The sequence below is a fragment of the Topomyia yanbarensis genome, chromosome 3, assembly GCF_030247195.1.
Source record: "Topomyia yanbarensis strain Yona2022 chromosome 3, ASM3024719v1, whole genome shotgun sequence".
NCBI lineage: Eukaryota > Metazoa > Arthropoda > Insecta > Diptera > Culicidae > Topomyia > Topomyia yanbarensis.
This window is the reverse complement of record NC_080672.1, coordinates 18740924-18759997: the sequence shown is the minus strand read 5'-3', so window position 1 is coordinate 18759997 and position 19074 is coordinate 18740924. Positions and strand designations below refer to the sequence as shown.

The 19074-nt window shown below is 41.4% G+C and overlaps 1 protein-coding gene and 1 long non-coding RNA gene across 2 annotated transcripts; one reads left to right on the top strand and one right to left on the bottom strand.

The window, feature by feature from the left end:
• Positions 1–761: 761 nt before the first annotated feature.
• On the bottom strand, positions 762–1781 carry LOC131692362 (uncharacterized). The gene is made up of 3 exons (XR_009305970.1): positions 1545–1781; positions 1411–1477; positions 762–1354 (listed from the first exon to the last, which is right to left on the bottom strand). It is a non-coding gene; the product is annotated as an uncharacterized LOC131692362 (long non-coding RNA).
• A 6810-nt stretch (positions 1782–8591) lies between these two features.
• Positions 8592–10759, top strand: LOC131691554 (mpv17-like protein). Its single transcript, XM_058978064.1, has 5 exons — positions 8592–9297; positions 9374–9528; positions 9586–9674; positions 10060–10172; positions 10348–10759. Exons 2-5 carry the CDS (start codon positions 9400–9402, stop codon positions 10584–10586), a joined length of 570 nt encoding a protein of 189 aa, XP_058834047.1. The 5' UTR covers positions 8592–9297; positions 9374–9399; the 3' UTR covers positions 10587–10759.
• The last annotated feature ends 8315 nt before the right edge of the window (positions 10760–19074 follow it).

Genomic DNA, 19074 nt, shown 5'->3' with positions numbered 1-19074 from the left:
AAACCGATTGATGAACACGAAAACAAACCTACAACTATCCCTTCACACCAGTTTTCGTACCGTAAATAGGTAGAACTACAAGAAAAAATAATTGAAGAAATATATTACGTATAATACAAGAACAAATAAACCACTAAATGGAGTTTACTATATTCAAAAGAAAGAAATACCATGAACCGAATCGAAGAATAATTACACAAAAAAAAAATTAGCTTTCCTAAGATTTCCCAATAACGTGGCCCCACGTTGGGCGCCAAAATGTAGCGCGCTCCAAACGTACCTACCTAACTGTCTGCTATAGCGCTTACCCCGGATCTCAGAACAAGTGATTTAAGCGCCACCTCTTACGAGGACCACTTGTCATGTTCCAGGTTGCCCGACCAGAAACCCAACCCCAGGGCGGGTTAGTTTACTAAAATTTGGGGGAAAACGAAACGGCAGACGCAAAAGCCGAAGGGTACTCCGCCTCGCAGGACGATACCAACCAATAACCAAAGAGTTCGCAACTAATTTACCGAAAATTTACACCAACTCGTGGTTCTCATCACTGGCAGAATCCCTAATAAACTACCAAATAACAAGCCAGCTTCAGAAACCAGAGTGGGGACTGTTTTCCCGAGCAGTCCTACCCAGAGTACAAACGAAAAACTACCAGAAACGAACGCGAAACATGAGACCCTTTAATTCGACAAACCTACAAAAAATATCACTTCAAACACTAAAACATCTTGTAGGACACGCAAACTAACTTTCAACATTTATTTTACAAACTAACATCCTACTCTTAATTTACTTATTCTACATTTCTAATGCCGGTTCAGGGCCCTAACAAGTGCGGGTGGGAAACTGTGTAAACACGCTATAATATTCTCGAGCTTTTGTCACCCTGCGCAGGGAATTTAGGCGTTTACTCACTCTACTTATTCGCTGACCATCTCCCACTGCTTTCGATGCGTACTCACACCATCAACGGCGACGACTGCTGGTGACCCGCTGCTTGTACCAAATTCGACGATTACGATTCAGCGACGGAACGGCTGTTTTGCGCTTTCTAGCGCCAAGGCTGTTGTTGAGGTCCTAGCACAGGTTTAAGTTAACTGCTGGTAGTGTCCGACCTCCGGACAGCGTACCAGCATCAAAATACGGATGTTAGGGATCCGGTTGACGGCGTTTAGTAATGCCGCATTACGCACGTGGCGGCGCTTTTTTGTCCGAGTTTTTGCTGCAACTGACGCAATTCCTCGATTGGAAACTTGAATCCAGAGTGTGGTGGCAGGAGGTGGGATGATCTTTGCTGGCGGTGCGGTGGTAGCTTCGCCAGGCGCAAAATCTGGAATTAAAAGCCGTCGCACGGCTAGCCGACGGTTCGAGCTTATTGTTTTCAACACCCAATGATTTAGCATTTTTTACCTCTCTGTTTCCTCGCACTTGCCCGCAAAGTCTCCACACATTCACTGATCTCCTAATTGCGCTAACCCTATGAGAATGAAGCAGTACTTTTACAACTTTGAAGAATTAATTGAATCTCATGTACAGAGACAAACCTCAACGAAATCACGACACTACCAAGCACACTCTAACTTCTTCCACTGAGTAACTTGAAATGGTTGAACAGGGAGACTGTGAATCCTCAGATTAACGAGTTTTGGGTTTTTGAAACCGGAAATTACATTACGAACTCATTTGGTACCGATCGGGATCGAACCACATCTCGTTTCCCCTTTGGTATTTTGCATCTAACCATTTCATCCACCCAATTTTTAGTGATCTTCGGATCCAATAGTTGGGGAAACAAGAACATGACAAATAAGTCGGCACCTCGTATCGCCTGTAAGTTCAACGTCCGCGCTATAGCAAAGAGAAAACGACATGGAGAGAAACGTCGTTTGGCTTGCACGCAAGCAGAACATTTGTTCTAGCCGCCCGGTATTCATTCTTCATCATAGGAGATGGAAGAAGTGAACAACCTATCTTTACAGCAGGGCACGGGAGTTACTGAATAGGAAGCTATTTTAAAATCTGATACACGTGATCGCTACAGTATGAAGACAGAAGTTCTTACAAACACCACAGAGGTATTCATGTATAGAATACACCACCTTTTTGGCAGACTCAGCAAGCAAAACCAACTAATACTTTTACATGCGGGCAGATAATATGGTAGCGTGTATTCTCAATCAATTTATTTCATCATGAATTAAGCTGTGTTGGTATAATGCCGTAGCTATGCTTGGTCTACAATGCGAAGAAGGCATGATTCTAATTCGGAATATGCACGAAATGATGTAATGCCTTTTTTGCATTGGGAAATTGTTTTGGGTGTACTTTTGTGCATTTCATAATAGACAGCGTTTTCAGGATTTTGGGGACCGAGTGCATCGAAAGTACCCCGAATAGAGACACCGTTATCATCCCAAAAGGCAGCAACTTCAGCACTGCTTGTGACGGACTCGCAAAAAGATTAAAAACTCAACCACCGGTGGACTTTGGGGCCAACGGTTTCCCAAGCCAGTTGAGTTAATGAACTTAAAATAAAAATGAAATGTACTTCCCCCATAGCCATTTATTTGACTGCAGCTTGAGGTCGAATGACTAAGCACGTTCAGTATGTAACCAGGAATCTGCACTGTATGCTATGATGGCAGAACTCACCACACACGAAAACGCATCGCAGCGACCATTTTGAAAGCCTTGGAACCCCCCCGCCACAGTCGAGCCATTTCAGCCAGCGTTCACCAGTCGTCCCAGTCCTGTGTGGGGTAGCGGTGAAGGGGTCTTCCAAATCGATGCAAACGGCAAGTATGAACCCGATTTTTTCAATGCGAGCACTGATCCGCTCCTTGCTTCCAGCCTTGAAACCTGCGGATATACTATCATAACGTCGGCGGTATTAACACGATAATTATTTGGTAGCAAGTTCGGATGAATGTAACTGTATAACTGTCCTCACCAGGGCCTAAAATTCTCATACCCATTCAATGAAAGATGAAATTCACTGAATTCATCTTCGTCTTTTCGCTGCCTCCTTCGTTACTAAATTCACACAAAGCAAAACAATAAAGGCAACGCCCCTTCTTCTTTCGATTTTATGGAAGCGAGTAGCAGAAGTAGTGACTTTCGTTTTCCTATGGCAATACGAAAATTCAATCTCGTTTTAATTTCAAATCTTCAATTTTGATTTTTATTTTTATTTTCATTAACCCATTATATCCTAGCGTATGAAATTTCATACGCAGAACTATCCATCGTTTAACGCGTATTTACTGCAGAATTTTGGCATCTAACTGCTTTATTATTGCACTAATGGGATCATTACACCTCATATTTCATTGTGAAACAAGACAACTACAATTTTTCATAATTTTGTTTACATTTTTGAACCATGTATAGTTGGGGCAAATGGAGGCAGAAAAGTAAGCAATACATTTAATTGAATTTTATTGTTGGAATTCGTGCTAATAATCCCATTATGTGACGAAACGTTCCTACAGGTGTAAAAGAAGTGTTGTCTATCAGAAAATCCGAAAAACGACTTAAAATTTGTTGTTTTTATTTAAGCGTACGAAATTTTTGGCACGAGATATTTTCATTCTCAAAACCATTTTAGGCGGTGATTTTGTTTTTCCCATAATCTTTGATACATTTTTGTGGTGGAATTGAAGATATCGCTGCATTTGGCACACTTTTTGAAACCCCTGGGTTATAATGGGTTAAATGAAATTATAGCAATGTGCATCGTAAAATGCAACTAGAACGCCGCAAACGCAGGAAATATGCACAGCAATAGTGCTTCAGTCGTCCAATATCATCGCTAGCTTCTAATTCTCCCAAATCGAACAACGACAAATAAATATCGTTACTAGTTTCTTTTCGTTTGGCCAGCGCTATGTGCAATATCGAAGAGACTAATGTCGTTCTCAATTTCGAAGCGAAAACGAATGTGTGGAGGAAATAATGAAATTGAATTTACCTGCATGCTTTGTCGTAGGCCGTTGTCTCATTTTCGGTTTCGTAATGTTCTAGTGGTTTAGAAAGTAGCATCGCTCGCTCGTCATTTTCGTCAGATTTTGGTAAACGAAAAAAACATTTTTCGACTCTGGTCCTCACAGAGACGTGGCTAAGCGAAAGCACTCTTTCAGTGCAAGCATTTCGCACAAACTATGACATCTTCCGTACTGATCGTAGCTCACGCAACAGTCACAAGACTGCCGGCGGCGGGGTGCTTGTCGCGGTCCATCGTCGTTTAAAAGCGCAACTGCTCAAGAATATTCTAGGGGCCTGTGTCGAACAGATCTGGGAGAGAATCAAACTGGCTGGCTACGCACTCTTTCTTTGGGTGGTTTATTTTACACCTGACCGGACACGCGATCAATGATTGATTGATGCACACACTCAGTCACTGGAACGGATCTCCACTCAGGCAAACCCTCTTGACGAGATTTTGATTGTAGGTGATTTTAACTTCTCCGGATTAAAATGGTCCACCGCAACTGACGGATTCATGTTCGCGGATCCCGAACTGTCATCTTTCCATTACTCTCATTACCAGTTTGCTTGACTGCCACAGCCTAAATCTTCTGCGCCAAATGAATAACGTGGTGAACGAGAGCAACAGAATCCTCGATCTCTGCTTTTCGAGCAAATCTGACTATGCGCCAACAATGACAGCAGCACCGTCCCCCCTGGTAAAGATTGTTAGATACAGCCCTCCCCTGCATATTTTGCTTGAAGCGAATCCTGTGGAGTATGACTGTAACACTTCTGACAAAGTCAGCTATAGTTTTGGAAGAATTGACTACTAAAGCATTATTGATTTCCTGTCGAATATTCACTGAAACGAAATTCTGGACAATGATGATGTCAACGCAGCAGCCCAGACTCTTTCCGACATGTTGAGCTATGCTATTGATCGCTATGTACCCAAAAGTACTGGCTATCAATCTAGGTACCCAGCATGGCAAACGGCCGAGCTGAGACGATTAAAAGCGACTAAAAGGGCCGCTCTGAAAAAGTACTCTAAACATGGGGGTTACGTGCTACGACAACATTACGTATATGTTAACCAACTGAATAAAAAGACAGCTAAGCGGTGCTATGCTAATTACTTACGGAGCGTTCAACGCAGATTGAAGTCCGATCCTAAAACATTCTGGAGGCATGTAAACGAGCAAAGAAAGGGATCTGGGTTACCTTCAACGATGGGCTACGGAGTGCGTATGAGCACTAATTCTCAAGGAATTCGCGAATTATTCTCTGAAAAGTTCGCGAGCGTTTTTTCCAACGAGAAATTGGCACCGCTCCAGGTTTCCCGTGCGGCACTTAATGTTCCATAGTCATGTCAGTTTTTGAATTCTATCAATATCGACAATAATATGGTACAATTGGTGATTGGCAAAATGAAGACTTCGCCTCCGCAGGTCCAGATGGTAAACCAGCAATTATTCTTAAAAAATGCTCTTTCGGTGTATTGGAACCTCCAGCAACATTAGCTAATGGGAAAGTGACGTCATGGCAGTAGAAACATTTAACAGTAGTTACCACATTTTTATCATCTATAGCTTAGCAGGAATTGACGATGTACACAACTCCCCATGGTTCACAGCTCCCCACCGTCCCCTTGTATCTTATGTTTGTCGTAAACTATTCCACGAACATGAACCCCAAATGAATTTTTGATGCTCAGAGCAGTTTTCGTTTTCTTTCCGGACATTACACGGAACAATGAACATTATCAAACGAATAACGATGTTTTGAATAGTCCTAACCGTTTTCATATATCTACTACTCGTTCGTATAACTATGTTATATTTTATGAACCAGTTCACGGAACACAAATAAGCCCATGAATAATATTCCAAATTTTGTGAAATACTTCACACACAAATTTCTCGACCATGTGCAGAATTAAATGAAAGTGAAAATGATTATAAATACCTTCTAAATTTGTGAACTTATTCAAAAGCACGCAAGAACACAATCACAAATCCGTGAATGAGTCAGAGAAAGTTTTATTGGATAACCTTTATATGCTCGGTGTTAAGTCAGACCGGACTAAGTCGCAAAACATCAAAAAATTAAATAATGATAACACTGGATAAAGTCAGCTACATTCAACTTTTGCCAGATTTGAAATGTGTAACAATAAACAAAAGTTATGATAAAAAATAATTTCCAATAATAATGTAAAGGATGCTGCGATTCAAACTCGTTTTTCTCGAAATCAATATTTTGTCACTTAGTCTGGTCTGACTTAACAATGACCACAGGATATTAAAAAATATTGGAATTTGGAAAGATAGTCGTTAATTTCCTTTTGATGCAACAAAATGATAGAAAAGTATAAAATGTCGGGTCTTGTATCATCTCGTGATTTTTGTAAGTTCCTTTGAAACTTTTGGATTTTCAAAAAATATTCAAAATGTTTTTTTTTCTTCGAATTGTCACCAGATTTCGACGTTTCATGCATATCTAAGACACACAAAAAATTAAAACCTGTATTTCCAAACTCAGCTCACAATTCAATCAATTAAAAAAAAATCCATGTCCCAGAAAGGCATGTTTCGGGATTACTCCATCTCGATGTTTCAAGACATTATAAGATATTTTTTTCTGATTAATAGGAACTTTTTTTGATGTACTATGTCTGTATATTACGACCGATACATTGAGAAGACTATTTTTGGAGCCGTGACCTGGTTTGTGAATGATTGTTTACGATGCATATCATTACATTCAAAGTGCCATCATGACATTCCGGTTATGTACCATACATTATCCACTTATCCTTTTGCACATGCAAGTAAAACAAAGTGAAGGTTTGGTAAAATGGATGTCGAACAAGAATAGTCATCAAAAACTCTAACTTTCAGCTTAAAATCATACACATTGTACTCGGTCGAATCATATCTGATCTTATTCGGATCAAATATAATCCGCTAAGTATACTTAAACTTTCGAAAGAACTGGCGCAAAAAATTTCAGCGGTGAAAAATATTTTGCCCAGAATTGTGATATTCTATCTATTAGGAAGTACGAGCTGTCTACATACTCGCTCACAAAGTTGAGATCGACGGTTTAGTTACCGATTTATCATGCGTGGATCTACTGAAGCACGGGGTTGATTGTTTCAAGGACCCCTTACTCCGGTGAGCAAAGATTTTGAATGACAATTGCACTGGACGGGACAAAATAGTGTGTCCTCTCAAAATTTGTGCCAAGTAACCTTTGGCAGCAGAGTCCACATAACCGAGGAATGTGAAGCATTCCCTTAAAAACGCTTCTCTTTCAGAAATACTAAAAAGAGCTATGCAATTCTCGATCACAAATCATTATGCTCACGTGACTCAGGAGTGTGACTCTGATTATCTCGATGTGAGGACATCTTTTACTGCACCCAAAACTATAAGCAGATGAGATTATTTGCAAAACTTTAAAAAAATTTCCTTAAGAGGCCGTCAAATATATCAGCTTGAGGAAGCTCTGACACAAAGTCTTAGTAATCGGAGATAAAACAAGTAATTTCCAATGCTTCTAGAAAATCCAAAAGTATCATGTGCCATTTCAACGAGAGACTCAACTTAGCGGAAGACTCGTTGATCACTGGCAACTTTGTGATATTGCTAAACTCTTCCCGGTATCGAGACGACTTCATCGTAGCGTAATATTCTAGCGCCTTTGGTGGGGTCTTAGCTGTGTGCTACTTTGGTGTTTACATTGGCTTTCTTTTTCAGTTCGACTTTCGAACAATAATTTAGTATGTACATGGAAATGGCCAGTGGCGGATCCAGGGGGAAGGTCCTTGGGGCCCGCCCCCCCCCCCCCCACCCGAAAATTTTTATCTCCTTGAGAAATTTTAAAATACTTTCTATTTTAAATTCGTTCTAAATTTCAAATCATTCCAAACCAGATTCGACAACCAAAACTGATTTTAATTAAAAAAGGGTATTACATAGTACGTATTGTACATTTAGCATTTCAAATTCGAAATTTCGGACCCCCTCCGAAATTTTTTTCTGGATCCGTTCCTGGAAATGGCACTTCTATCATGACTTATTTTATGATTTATCTTCACTAGTTTTATAAAATAGATCACGATTTCAGTGCCCCTCCTAAGCTTGGCGCCCTTGGCGAGGGCCAACTCGGCCAACCGTATGCAACAGGCCTGCCAAATAGTACTAGCCCCATATTCGCACCAATCCAAACAACTGAATGTGGGATAGAACGAATGGATACGGACATTCATAATTTTATAGTAACAACGATACACTTAGATTTCTACTTTCTACGTCCAGAAAATTATTGTAAACATCGCAGACGGACCACGGAATGCAACAAAATAGAGCAAACGCAATCACGAACGCGACTCGGTTGATTAAAATCAATTGATAACGGCGGCGATAGAAATAAGTACACATACCAGTTATGCGCGTGCTGTAGTGGGTCTATGTGAAAACATCACCGCTCCCAGATATCAGAATAAACAGCTACAAAGTGGATATCTCATACGGTAAAAAATAACAAAGACACAATCTTTCTGTCGGCAATGTTTTCAAATTCCGCCCAGCATATCAGCACATCTACAATAGTAACTAAGTTCAACAGTTGATCTCCCGGTACCCACCCGAACGCAACCTGTTGGAATCCGTTGTTTCGTTTGGCGCAAACATTTATTCAAGGGCAACATTTCTGATAGAATTGTAATTTTTACTTTATATCACTACCGTCAGAGAAAAAAAAATCGAATTTTCACGGCGCCTCTTTTTGGCCGTCGGGGTGTGTCACAGTGTTTAAGTATTTTTTACCAGATAGATTTGACGCCAGTGCCAGGAAAAACCAACATCTGCTAGGGAAATCACACACTGCACGAGAACGGGAAAATCAAAACAAAGAAAGAAAAGCCAAAGGCAGAGACTAGAAAAGCACATTGTTTGAATATCCGCGTGACCGACAATTGCGCATGGGCAAAAATTCAAGCATTTTGTGACCTGGAACATCAGTCATGAAGCAGCAGTGAAATTGATTTCTACGTCTCGAAAACATTGGCAATCATCATCAAAGTGACTCAAATTAGAAGATACGTACGTTTTGATACCAATACACGACAATGTGCTGACCGATAGGAACAAGCTTCCGAAACTCGAAAACATAGCTCAAAAGAAGCATTTCGCTTCGGTGTTGGATCAGTTCAAAGAAAAAGGCTATAGGTCTTCAGTGATCTGTTTAAACGTACAACACCAAGGTGTAGGCCGTTGGCTCCGGTATCTCCTCTAGAAGAGCTTGGGTAACATAATCTAGAAGGTAAGTAAAGCATAAATTTCTCATTCTAATCAAAAACATAAATCAGTTTTCCCCTCTCTCGGGTGTCATATTTCAGGTAGTAAACAGACCGAGCAGGAAACGATGGCCACACTGTTGCGGGCTTTTTCGAGCTTTTTCACCAAGCACCCCTTGGCGGGAAACAGTTTGGTCTACGGAAGCTTGTACGTGGGGGCAGAATTTTCTCAGCAAACTATTACGAGAAAATTTTTGGTAAGAATCTTTCGTTGAATCCTTACGATGTTTTGATGATGTTCGTTTGCTTCACAGACAGATCCCCCGCAAGATATCGACAAACCGACTCTGGGTCGATATGCAATCATGGGAACGTTGGTCTATTCACCAATTCTGTACAACTGGTGGGTTCACATTTTTCCCAGACCACTTTGCCACCGGAAATCATCTACTATAAATTTAATTATCTTTTATATGTTCTTTCTTCCTTTCGTGCATGATTTTTAACCCAAAGATATTCTTTTAACAATTTCTCCAACCAGTAGCTTCTAGCCGAGCTTCATTCAAACTCATAAAAGCCAATCAAAACTCGCATTCATTTTCACACACTTGCTCAGGAATGCTTTTGTTCGGAAAGGTAAATGAATAGCACGTATGTGGAAGGATCAGTCACATCTGCACTACTAAATATTGCAATACATACAATAACTTGTTTGGTTGTGATAAACCCTATTTTCATAACAACGATTGTCGGACTAACATTCTCTCCCCATTGTTAATACTGTGTAGGTACAAATGGTTGGATCGAACCTTCCCCGGAACTGCCAAACGAATCGTGGTTAGAAAACTGTTGCTGGATCAGTTCATACTAACACCGCCATTGCTGGTGCTCTTTTTTACGGGTGAGTAGTGATATGATCTAAGAATGTAGAAATAATTCATAAATGTAAGTTCAAAGCATCCTAGTAGCAACCAGGTTCAAACCAATGTATACACAATCCATCGTTTAAAAACCGAGTAATGAACAAAAATGAGCAAAATCTCTTCTTGCAATAATTTAATCCTTTTTCTCCGCAGGAATGTCCCTAATGGAACGACAATCGAACGTACTGGAGGAGTGCAAACAAAAATTCATGCCAACCTTTGCCCGGTCCTGCCTCTTCTGGATGCCGGCACAGACGCTCAACTTTCTGCTAGTGCCCCCGAAATTCCGCGTCGTGTACGTCGGATCCTGTGCCTTCGCCTGGGTCAACATCCTGTGCTGGGTCAAGCGGCAGAAAATGATCGGCAAATCAAACGCATCCGATGTGCAGTAGCAATGAACAAAAAAAACACAATTTGTATTGCCAAGTGAAAGATTTAAAACACATTTTTGCCTTCTCAATATGAAATGTTCGAGCCATTTATTAAAACTGTTTCAACGGCAGGATAATGTAATGCGCGTATTTTTCTTCCAGAATAAAATATGGAAACTTTGTAACATCAACAACTGACTCTCACTTCGATTCCCTCCAGTATATCAGCTAACAAATTGTAAATAGTCATTATTTTAGTATACCATCCAGCACGCCAGTCCGCGTCTAAAATTAGCTGTGCCATTACTGATCGGGAAAAAATCTTCACACCTTGCCATATGTTCCATACTACCGAGCAAGAAAGACAGCGAAGGATGTGCGTGAGTTGGCCCCATTGTATACAAAATAAAAATTGATTGTAAACAAATCACTCCCAGCCTCAGCGGACCCCGACCCGGATCGTTGTATATAATAAAATTAGTACAAAAATAAAAACAATGAATGGAAGGAAACGGGGAAATTTATACGGTCAGGCAAATCAACGCTCGGTTCGGTTCGGAGGGCAATCGGAAGGGGACGGGAGTAAAGGAACGATCTCACACGCATAAATTCCACCGACCACCACCACCACTGCTGGAACGATCTAATGGTAAAGATAGACATAAATCCGGAATTCGCCGTTAAGAGAAATAAAAATCTTTTCCTCGGCAAAAACATTACGGTCTGCGTCCCAGCTGCCAGTCAGTTCCTGATCCTAAAAAAAAATGCGCCGCCCGCTCGAAGTACGTGTTTCTTTTAACACTAAATTCTGCCCCGTACCGTTCGATCGATGGGCTGGCGAAAGGCTGTGGGTGAATATGAAGCAACTGTGGTCAGCGCGTGCCAGTGGAAAGTGGAAATAAATTCCACCGCTAGGGTGTCTTATTTACAGCGGAAGGAAAAACGTTTTAACACTGCGATGATCCACCTGAGAGCAGGAGATCGTGTTTACAAACTGCACTGATGGAGACGCACGATGAGTTGTTAATTAGATTGTTATTTCGATCATATTTTTTTACGTTGCATCGTGTGTGAGTGGAATGAGACATCGCTGAAGAGTTACCTGTACAGAAAAATAAGACAGGAGTGATTCACCGGTTGCTGTTTGTCGTGACCGGAGGATAGATATCAAACTATCTTTCGGAATATTTTTGCGTTCCTCCGGAAATTCACAAATATTTTCGAATCTTTGAACACTTATTATGGCAAAATTACAACCGTAATAGTTGCGTCCAGCACCTTAAAATCAAAAGTTGAATTAATATCTTTATTACACATGTATTTATTCGTTTATTGTTTACACTTCTTATATAAAAATGCATAGAATTTGCTCAAACTGTTAACATGTTTTTCCGAGGCCCGGATGGTCAAGTCTAATATATCAATCAACTCGGGTCAACGATTTGGAACAATATCTGTGTATCATTTGCTATCCTCCAGTAGGATGATTTCGCTGGGCATCATTCCAGTGATATAGCAGACTGCCACTGATGAGATTGTTCTGTACGCACTCGCGGCTTGCATGGCCAGGCCATATGCCAGTACGCACTTCTCAGCTTCCCTCGATTCCGTTGTACCTCCAGTGCCGGAACCCAAATGGGACCTCTGTACCTCAGTAACGACAATGCTACGCTAGCCAAAAGACACCCTTATCCACTGCTTGGCCCGAAGCTGATCGGTATGATTTTGGCTGAATTGTTGATAGCTCTGGCCCCCTCTCTGGGTGTTAAAGTTGAGCCGATCATCAAACATCGCACCCAGTTGTGTCAGCGCCCGCTTCGAGTCTATTATGTGGAAATAAATAAATAAAATAAAATAAACAGCAGTACATGACCCGCGACACAAAAAGGCGTACAGGTAGACGAACCTGGTTCAAAAGGACACAATGTGGCTGAGCAGATGTGGCGAAAGTTACCCTAAACTATGTAACCACCGGTTACGATGAGTAATTGATGGCTCCGCCACAATAAATAACAATCCTCGAGCGGTTCAATATTTTGCCCTCCCAGTATCGAAATCCATCTCTGCCTTTTCTTGGTTCGAGCTCCACTGCCACCCAAATGGTACCCACATATCATCTCACAGTACTTGTTTACTGCGGTACCTGTCGCATTTAGCTGCCGCTACACTCCACGGGTAGGGGATGGTCGAAAAGGAACGCTATCAACTCAGTGATAAAAACTGCCTAGATAGCGATCCAACGAAAAAGGCGAGGCATTCGATACTGTGCGTTAGTGACACTTGACGTGAAGAGCGCATTCAACAGCGCAAGCTGGGATGCCATCGCCTTCTCGTTGCACCGGCTTAGCCTACCGATGGGTCTGTACCGGATCCTAGAAAGCTACTTCCAGAACCGCGTACTGCTATACGAGACCGATGCCGGTCAGAAAAGAGTTCCGATTATCGCCGAAGTCCCGCAGGGCTCGATCCTAGGCCCGGTGCTATGGAACCTCATGTATGACGGGGTTCTGAGACTGAAGTTCCCTCCTGGGGTCAAGATCGTCGGCTTTGCTGACGACGTAACCTTGGAGGTCTACGGGGAGTCAATCCCTGAGGTAGAACTAACCGCAGAACACGCGATCAACACGGTGGAGGAATGGATGAGCGCGAGAGGCCTGGAACTCGCTCAGCATAAGACGGAGGTAGTTATCGTCAACAACCGCAAGTCGGCACAACATGCAGTTATCCATGTGGGAGAAGTCGTGATCACCTCACAGCAGAGTCTGAAGTCTCTCGGAGTCATTATAGACCTTCGGCAGCCACGTCGACTATACATGAAAGAGTGCGTCGACTGCTGTTGCGGCACTATCGAGGATGATGTCCAACAGCTCAAATGTGTGCGCCAGTAGACGTAAGCTACTGGCAGGCGTTACCGTATCTATCCTCAGGTAGGGCGGCCCGTCATGGTCAAGAGCACTGAGGGTAACCAGTTACCTACAGAAACTGTAAAGCAGCGTGATGTGCGTGAAAGCTGCCTACTGCACGGTATCACACGATGCATTCTTCGTGATAGCGAGCATGATGCCACTGGGGCTGGTCATCCGGGAAGACGAGGAGTGCTTCGAGCTACATGGAACTAGAGTAGCCCGCGAGCGTACCAGGGTGACCTCGGTCGCCAGATGGCAGCGTGAGTGGGATAACTCCTCGAAAGGTAGGTGGACCCACCGGCTGATACCTAACATATCCAACAGTACCTCCACAGGTTCGGGCACGCGGAGGTTCCCGCCTGCCTTGACTGCCCAGGTGTAGACGAAACTGCCGAACACATACTGTTCGTATGTCCTCGTTTCGACGTCGAAAGAAGAGCAATGCTTGACGTCTGCGGCTGGGACACAACCCCTGATACCCTTATTCAGCGGATGTGTCAATCGGTGGAGAAGTGGAACGCAGTCTCGACTGCAACCACCCAGATTGCCTCTAGGCTACAGGGAATTTGGCGCACCGAGCAACAGACGACGGGCACGACTAACTAGTGATTGGTTAGTTGGAGCGAAAAAGGCCGAGCGCAGAAAAGTGAGTGAATGGTCTGTTCATGCTGAGGCAGGTTTGGCGCAGCGACTGGCAACCGCGTAAGAGGTAAACCCAGCCACCCCGAAGCAAGGCAGAAGAGCGAGTGTATAGGCGTATATGTGGACTGCCTCATGCCAAGATGGGAGGGTCGTAGCGAAGTATGTTGGGACTTAGCTATCGATGCCTCGTGGCGTGGCAGAGGAGCGAAAGGGTTAGCATCCAAGTAAGTCTCACACGGTATGTTAAGGGTGAGCACAAAAGTCAGCCTCACATGGTATGTTAGTGATGAGCACAAAAGTCACCATCACAAGGTATGAAAACGGTGAGCACCCAAGTAAGCCTCACATGGTATGTCAGAAGTGGGGCCTCAGAAAAATGTCCCACATGGGATGCCAGAGGGAGCGACAGGGGTGTAATAGAGTGGTACGATTGAGAGTGAACCAGGTGATTGGGTGATCATCCAAGTCAGCCTCGCAAGGAACAAAAAAGGTGAGCACAAAAGTAAGCCTCATGTTGAGTGTTAGAGAGTAAATCAAGGTGTGATAGAGAGAGCACCCAAGTAAGCCTCATACAGGACGTATGAACGTGTGAGCGAGTGTGAATGAGTACATCAAGTACAGCCATCCCCCCAGAAGTAATACCGAGAGGTAGTCCCTGGGGGAACAATGCCGGAGCCCAATGGAGTTTAGTCGGTATTAATGGCTGCGTCACCATTAGAGCCCGACACACCCCCAGTACACCCCTTGTGGTAGCTTGGCATCTACTAATAGCACGTGTACTGGGCTAGTACGTAAATGTATTCTCCGTTGTAAAAAAAAGAACACTCCACGGATAGAGCAACCAGAAAAAGAGTTAGCAGGCGGATATAGCCGAGCTGTCAAACTTCGGAGGTGTTCGGTTCATCTCCGGTGCCGACTTACAAACAGGATACCGTTCTAGGCTCAGCTCCAGACACTGATCCTCCTTTTCGTATCTGACCTCCACCGAAATTAGAAGTGCGCGCGGAGTATTTAAGTTTATTAAAGTAATTTTTTGTTAGCTATTAAAATGTGGTGTAGGTTTATTAATTTAATGTTTTTTTGTTTATTAACCGTAAATAGAGATTCAAGAGTAAAAAAGAAATAAATGAAAATATCGTGTTAGTGAAGTTAAAGAATAAAATTAAAAAACTACAAGGGGCAGCCCTATGGGGTTGCACGAACTGTAGACGTAGAACTATACTACTTAATGTAAAATATTTATTTTCTTAGTACATGTATAGTAATAATAAATCAAATATATTTCTTAAGTATGGTTTAATCACAACCAATCAACATCGAGTATTCCATATTTAACCAAACCTTCTTGGTTATCAGGTCATTTCATTTGTAGTAGGTGATCGAATACGATTAAACTTATTTAAGAAGATCTGAAGAAAGAAGACAGAAAACTGTGACCGAACTAATCTCTGGAACTAAATCTTTATAGCATAAAATTAGCTTGTAAAAACTTATCGATTGTGTGTGATAAAAACCCGGATCAGTGAAGAAAAATCAAATTTTAGACAATACCTACTAGTAAAATCAAAATACTATAGGCTGAGTGGAAATGAATCACGTGAAGGGGAAATGAATCAATGAATTGATCGAACGTAAATAATAAACTTTCATTGTGCAATTTAGTAACAAATTACATCTACCTGACCACACATTCGCCTCAAACATTAAACCCAAGCGCACAAAGCAAAATGCATGAACGCTGATAATGGTGGGTAGAGCGAAAGAGACAACTAATACCAAGACACTATGTTAACCGTGTTTGCAAATGGAGCTCGCATGTACAAACTATTTTGTGTACGAATAATTATACATAAAAGTGTGCTGGAAACGAGCACAACACAAAAGATAGCATAGTGTTTGAACGGCAAGCACAGTCGCATTCACTGGGTAGCGTACCTCCACAGCCAGTGTAACGGACTTCTAACTCAGCTACACTGGCTGTGAAAACACACAACGCAGTGACCTGCTTCATCTGCCGCTCAACAGGCAACTGAGCTGCACTGGCGAAATCCGTCCGTTTAAATAGTCGATGATGACGTCATTCATAGAAGCGTAGCGCGCTAGGTACACAAATCTGTCGTGCTGGACTAGGGAAGCGCTATCTTCTGTGTGTAAATGTGCAATATTTTGACTAGGTTGTTCATTATTTAAATTTTTAATGCCATGATATCAAAAATCTTTGGGTTTATCTATTAGAAGCTATTCTTAGAACTATTTCGGGGCGATATGCGCAAAAAAATTGAAAATTTATCGTGAGATGGCTGAATTATATGCGTTTAAAATTGGACCACTTTTCGTTACATACCATTTTTGTAGAATTTGCAACTTGCATCCCTATATCGAAAACAAAGACGTAGTCCTACGTCAAAAGGTAGCTATAAAATGTTAGGATAACATGTGATTTTGACTTAGAGTAATTAATTTATATCTAGTAGTACGAAAGTGAAATCGGAAGCATTTCAAGACGGTTCACAAACCAATTAAAATACCGGAAAAAGGTAAAATTTGTTTATAAAAAGTAGACGTGAAGTTGGTAGCGGTTACCACATGGTTGTATGATTATGTTGCTAATACCTCTGGGTAGGTCCCCCGAGGGCCTTTTATTATTGGCTCTAGATTGCCATCTGGAGATTAATCCTTCGTAGGACGATCGAACGATCCGAGGTCCGGAGCACCGTGCCATTTCGACTTCGTCGTCTTCTAAATTACCCTAAGTGACGTCACTTAGGGTAATTTAGTTAATAAATAGTGTTAAGATGTTTTCAAACCGGTGAGAATTGTATTGTATAAGCAGAGCTTTTAATTAGCAAATTTGCACCACGTTTCCCTCTTGCTCGGATTTCGGACTCGAAAGGAGTCGCCAGCCCTCGTCTTTGGTTGTCGGTCGAAAAGATTTATCAGGTCGTAGCTTTTGAGCATCCCCCACGTAAGTACACCCGTTTACTGGTCTTCGTCTGGTTACATTGTCTGTGCCATTGCCGGATGCAAATGGGTCACCAGTCTGATGGTGTGTGGCATCCATATTCACCACAAGTAAGCATACTTTTCCCACCCTGAGCAGCTCAAGGTAACAACTAGGCTAATGGGGACAATAAGTTGTTTCTTTTCCCCGCGATCTTTACTGAACGCTATTGCTCGCAATCTAAAGTTTTCACTGACTGAATCTAAAGGTTCTTGAAAAAGTCAACCCCATATTTCAGCATATCTCCCATTTTACATAACTACAGCATTAATCTCTAGTTCTTGTGCGGGTATGTAGACACGTTTTCGCAAAAGGCTCGCAGTTGCCAATCTTGTTTGCCTGTTAAAGTTCGCTCACAGATGCCCTTATTTTTACTTGTCGGAGCTTGGCGATATCGGTTACGCACGAGTAATATTTAGTCAGCTCACGCTATATTAGCTATATCGACTGTTACTTTTTGACCATTCAAGGATAGGTTGAATTGGATGGATATAATTTGAAAAAGATAGCTAATCGAAATTATTTTCGGCAGCAAGTTGATCATCCGGAGAAATGTTCGAACCGATCCCAATTGATAATTATCGTGCGGAATTGGCTATCCGCGAAGAGAAGATTTATTCAAAAGGAACAAAAAATATTAAAAAATGGGAATAAATAATGAAAACACTAATCCGCATTAATTATGCAATCGTTGATGCTTACACCTAAAGCTATATATCTGCAGATTTTGGGATGCACAAGATGACAATGGCATTTTTACTGAATTTATTGTTTCTTTAGCCAATTTTTCAAATATTTTTTTCACATACAAACTTGAAAAACTCTTGTGAGTGAACTAGAATGTGTTGTGTTGTGCCGATGATTTTGACGGATTGTACACTGACCTCATCATGTTTGACTGCTGATTATCTAATAAGAGCTGCTTAGGAAATGGTAAGTAAGAATTCATACCAACCCAACCCCTATTAAAACCTCAACAGCATGATAGCCATCATTGCCGGCCGACCCCATCTCCATCGTGTACGAGGAAGGAAAAGGGATAAGGTTGGCGGGAAGTGTTGATGCTCCACCTACTTAACGGAAGGACAACGATTCATCAGACTCTTCCCTAGGAAAGTGGTCGCAAAACGTGCGATTCATTGTGCTCTAGAAGTTAATTTTAGTGATTTGATGTGTTAGGAATACTTTTTTGGAATGGTCAAAATTCTTTTGACGTATACTGAGTTGTGATTAATCCTTCTAAAAATGAGATAGAAAATTTATTTCTACTAACATTCGAAATGGAGTCATGATGTCAATGACAAAGTTATGAAAAATTCTACTAAGAGAACATGTAAACTATCCTAAATGTGATGGTGTTGAGATAAAGCGCGTTGTTCGTGGAAGGCACCCAAAAACCTTTTTTTTCATTATAACTTTTTTCAGAGGTTTTTTCTAATTGTTTAAATGTTGTATAGAAATGTTGGAATTAAGAAGCTACAGGCATTTGTCGAAGACGTCAACAATTTTTATTTCAAAACAGAGTTATTGAAGAAAGTAAATTAAAATATAGCCATTTTGAACGTCAATTACTAAGAAATATGTGGAAGACATTTTGATTCTGTGAGAGTACTATAAGAAAAATACTAGCCACAACGGACATCCGCAGACCTGTACATAAAAATACTTCCCATCAATGTATTTTGTAACACAATAAGAAGGACTTTTTAAACATAACTCTTTTCAGTGATTTTTCTATTTGTCGAATGTTCTAAAAAATAATTGGAAGTATCAAAGTACACATACTCAGAACTCTAAATTTCTGAAATCTAACGAATTATTTATAAATTAACACGGTAACAAATGTGAATAACTGAAATATGTCCCAAAAAATTTAACTATGTTTGCACACAAAAAACCAAAACAGTATTATAAATTATTTTCATGAAACGGTTACGTGATCAGAATTGCCATTAATTCT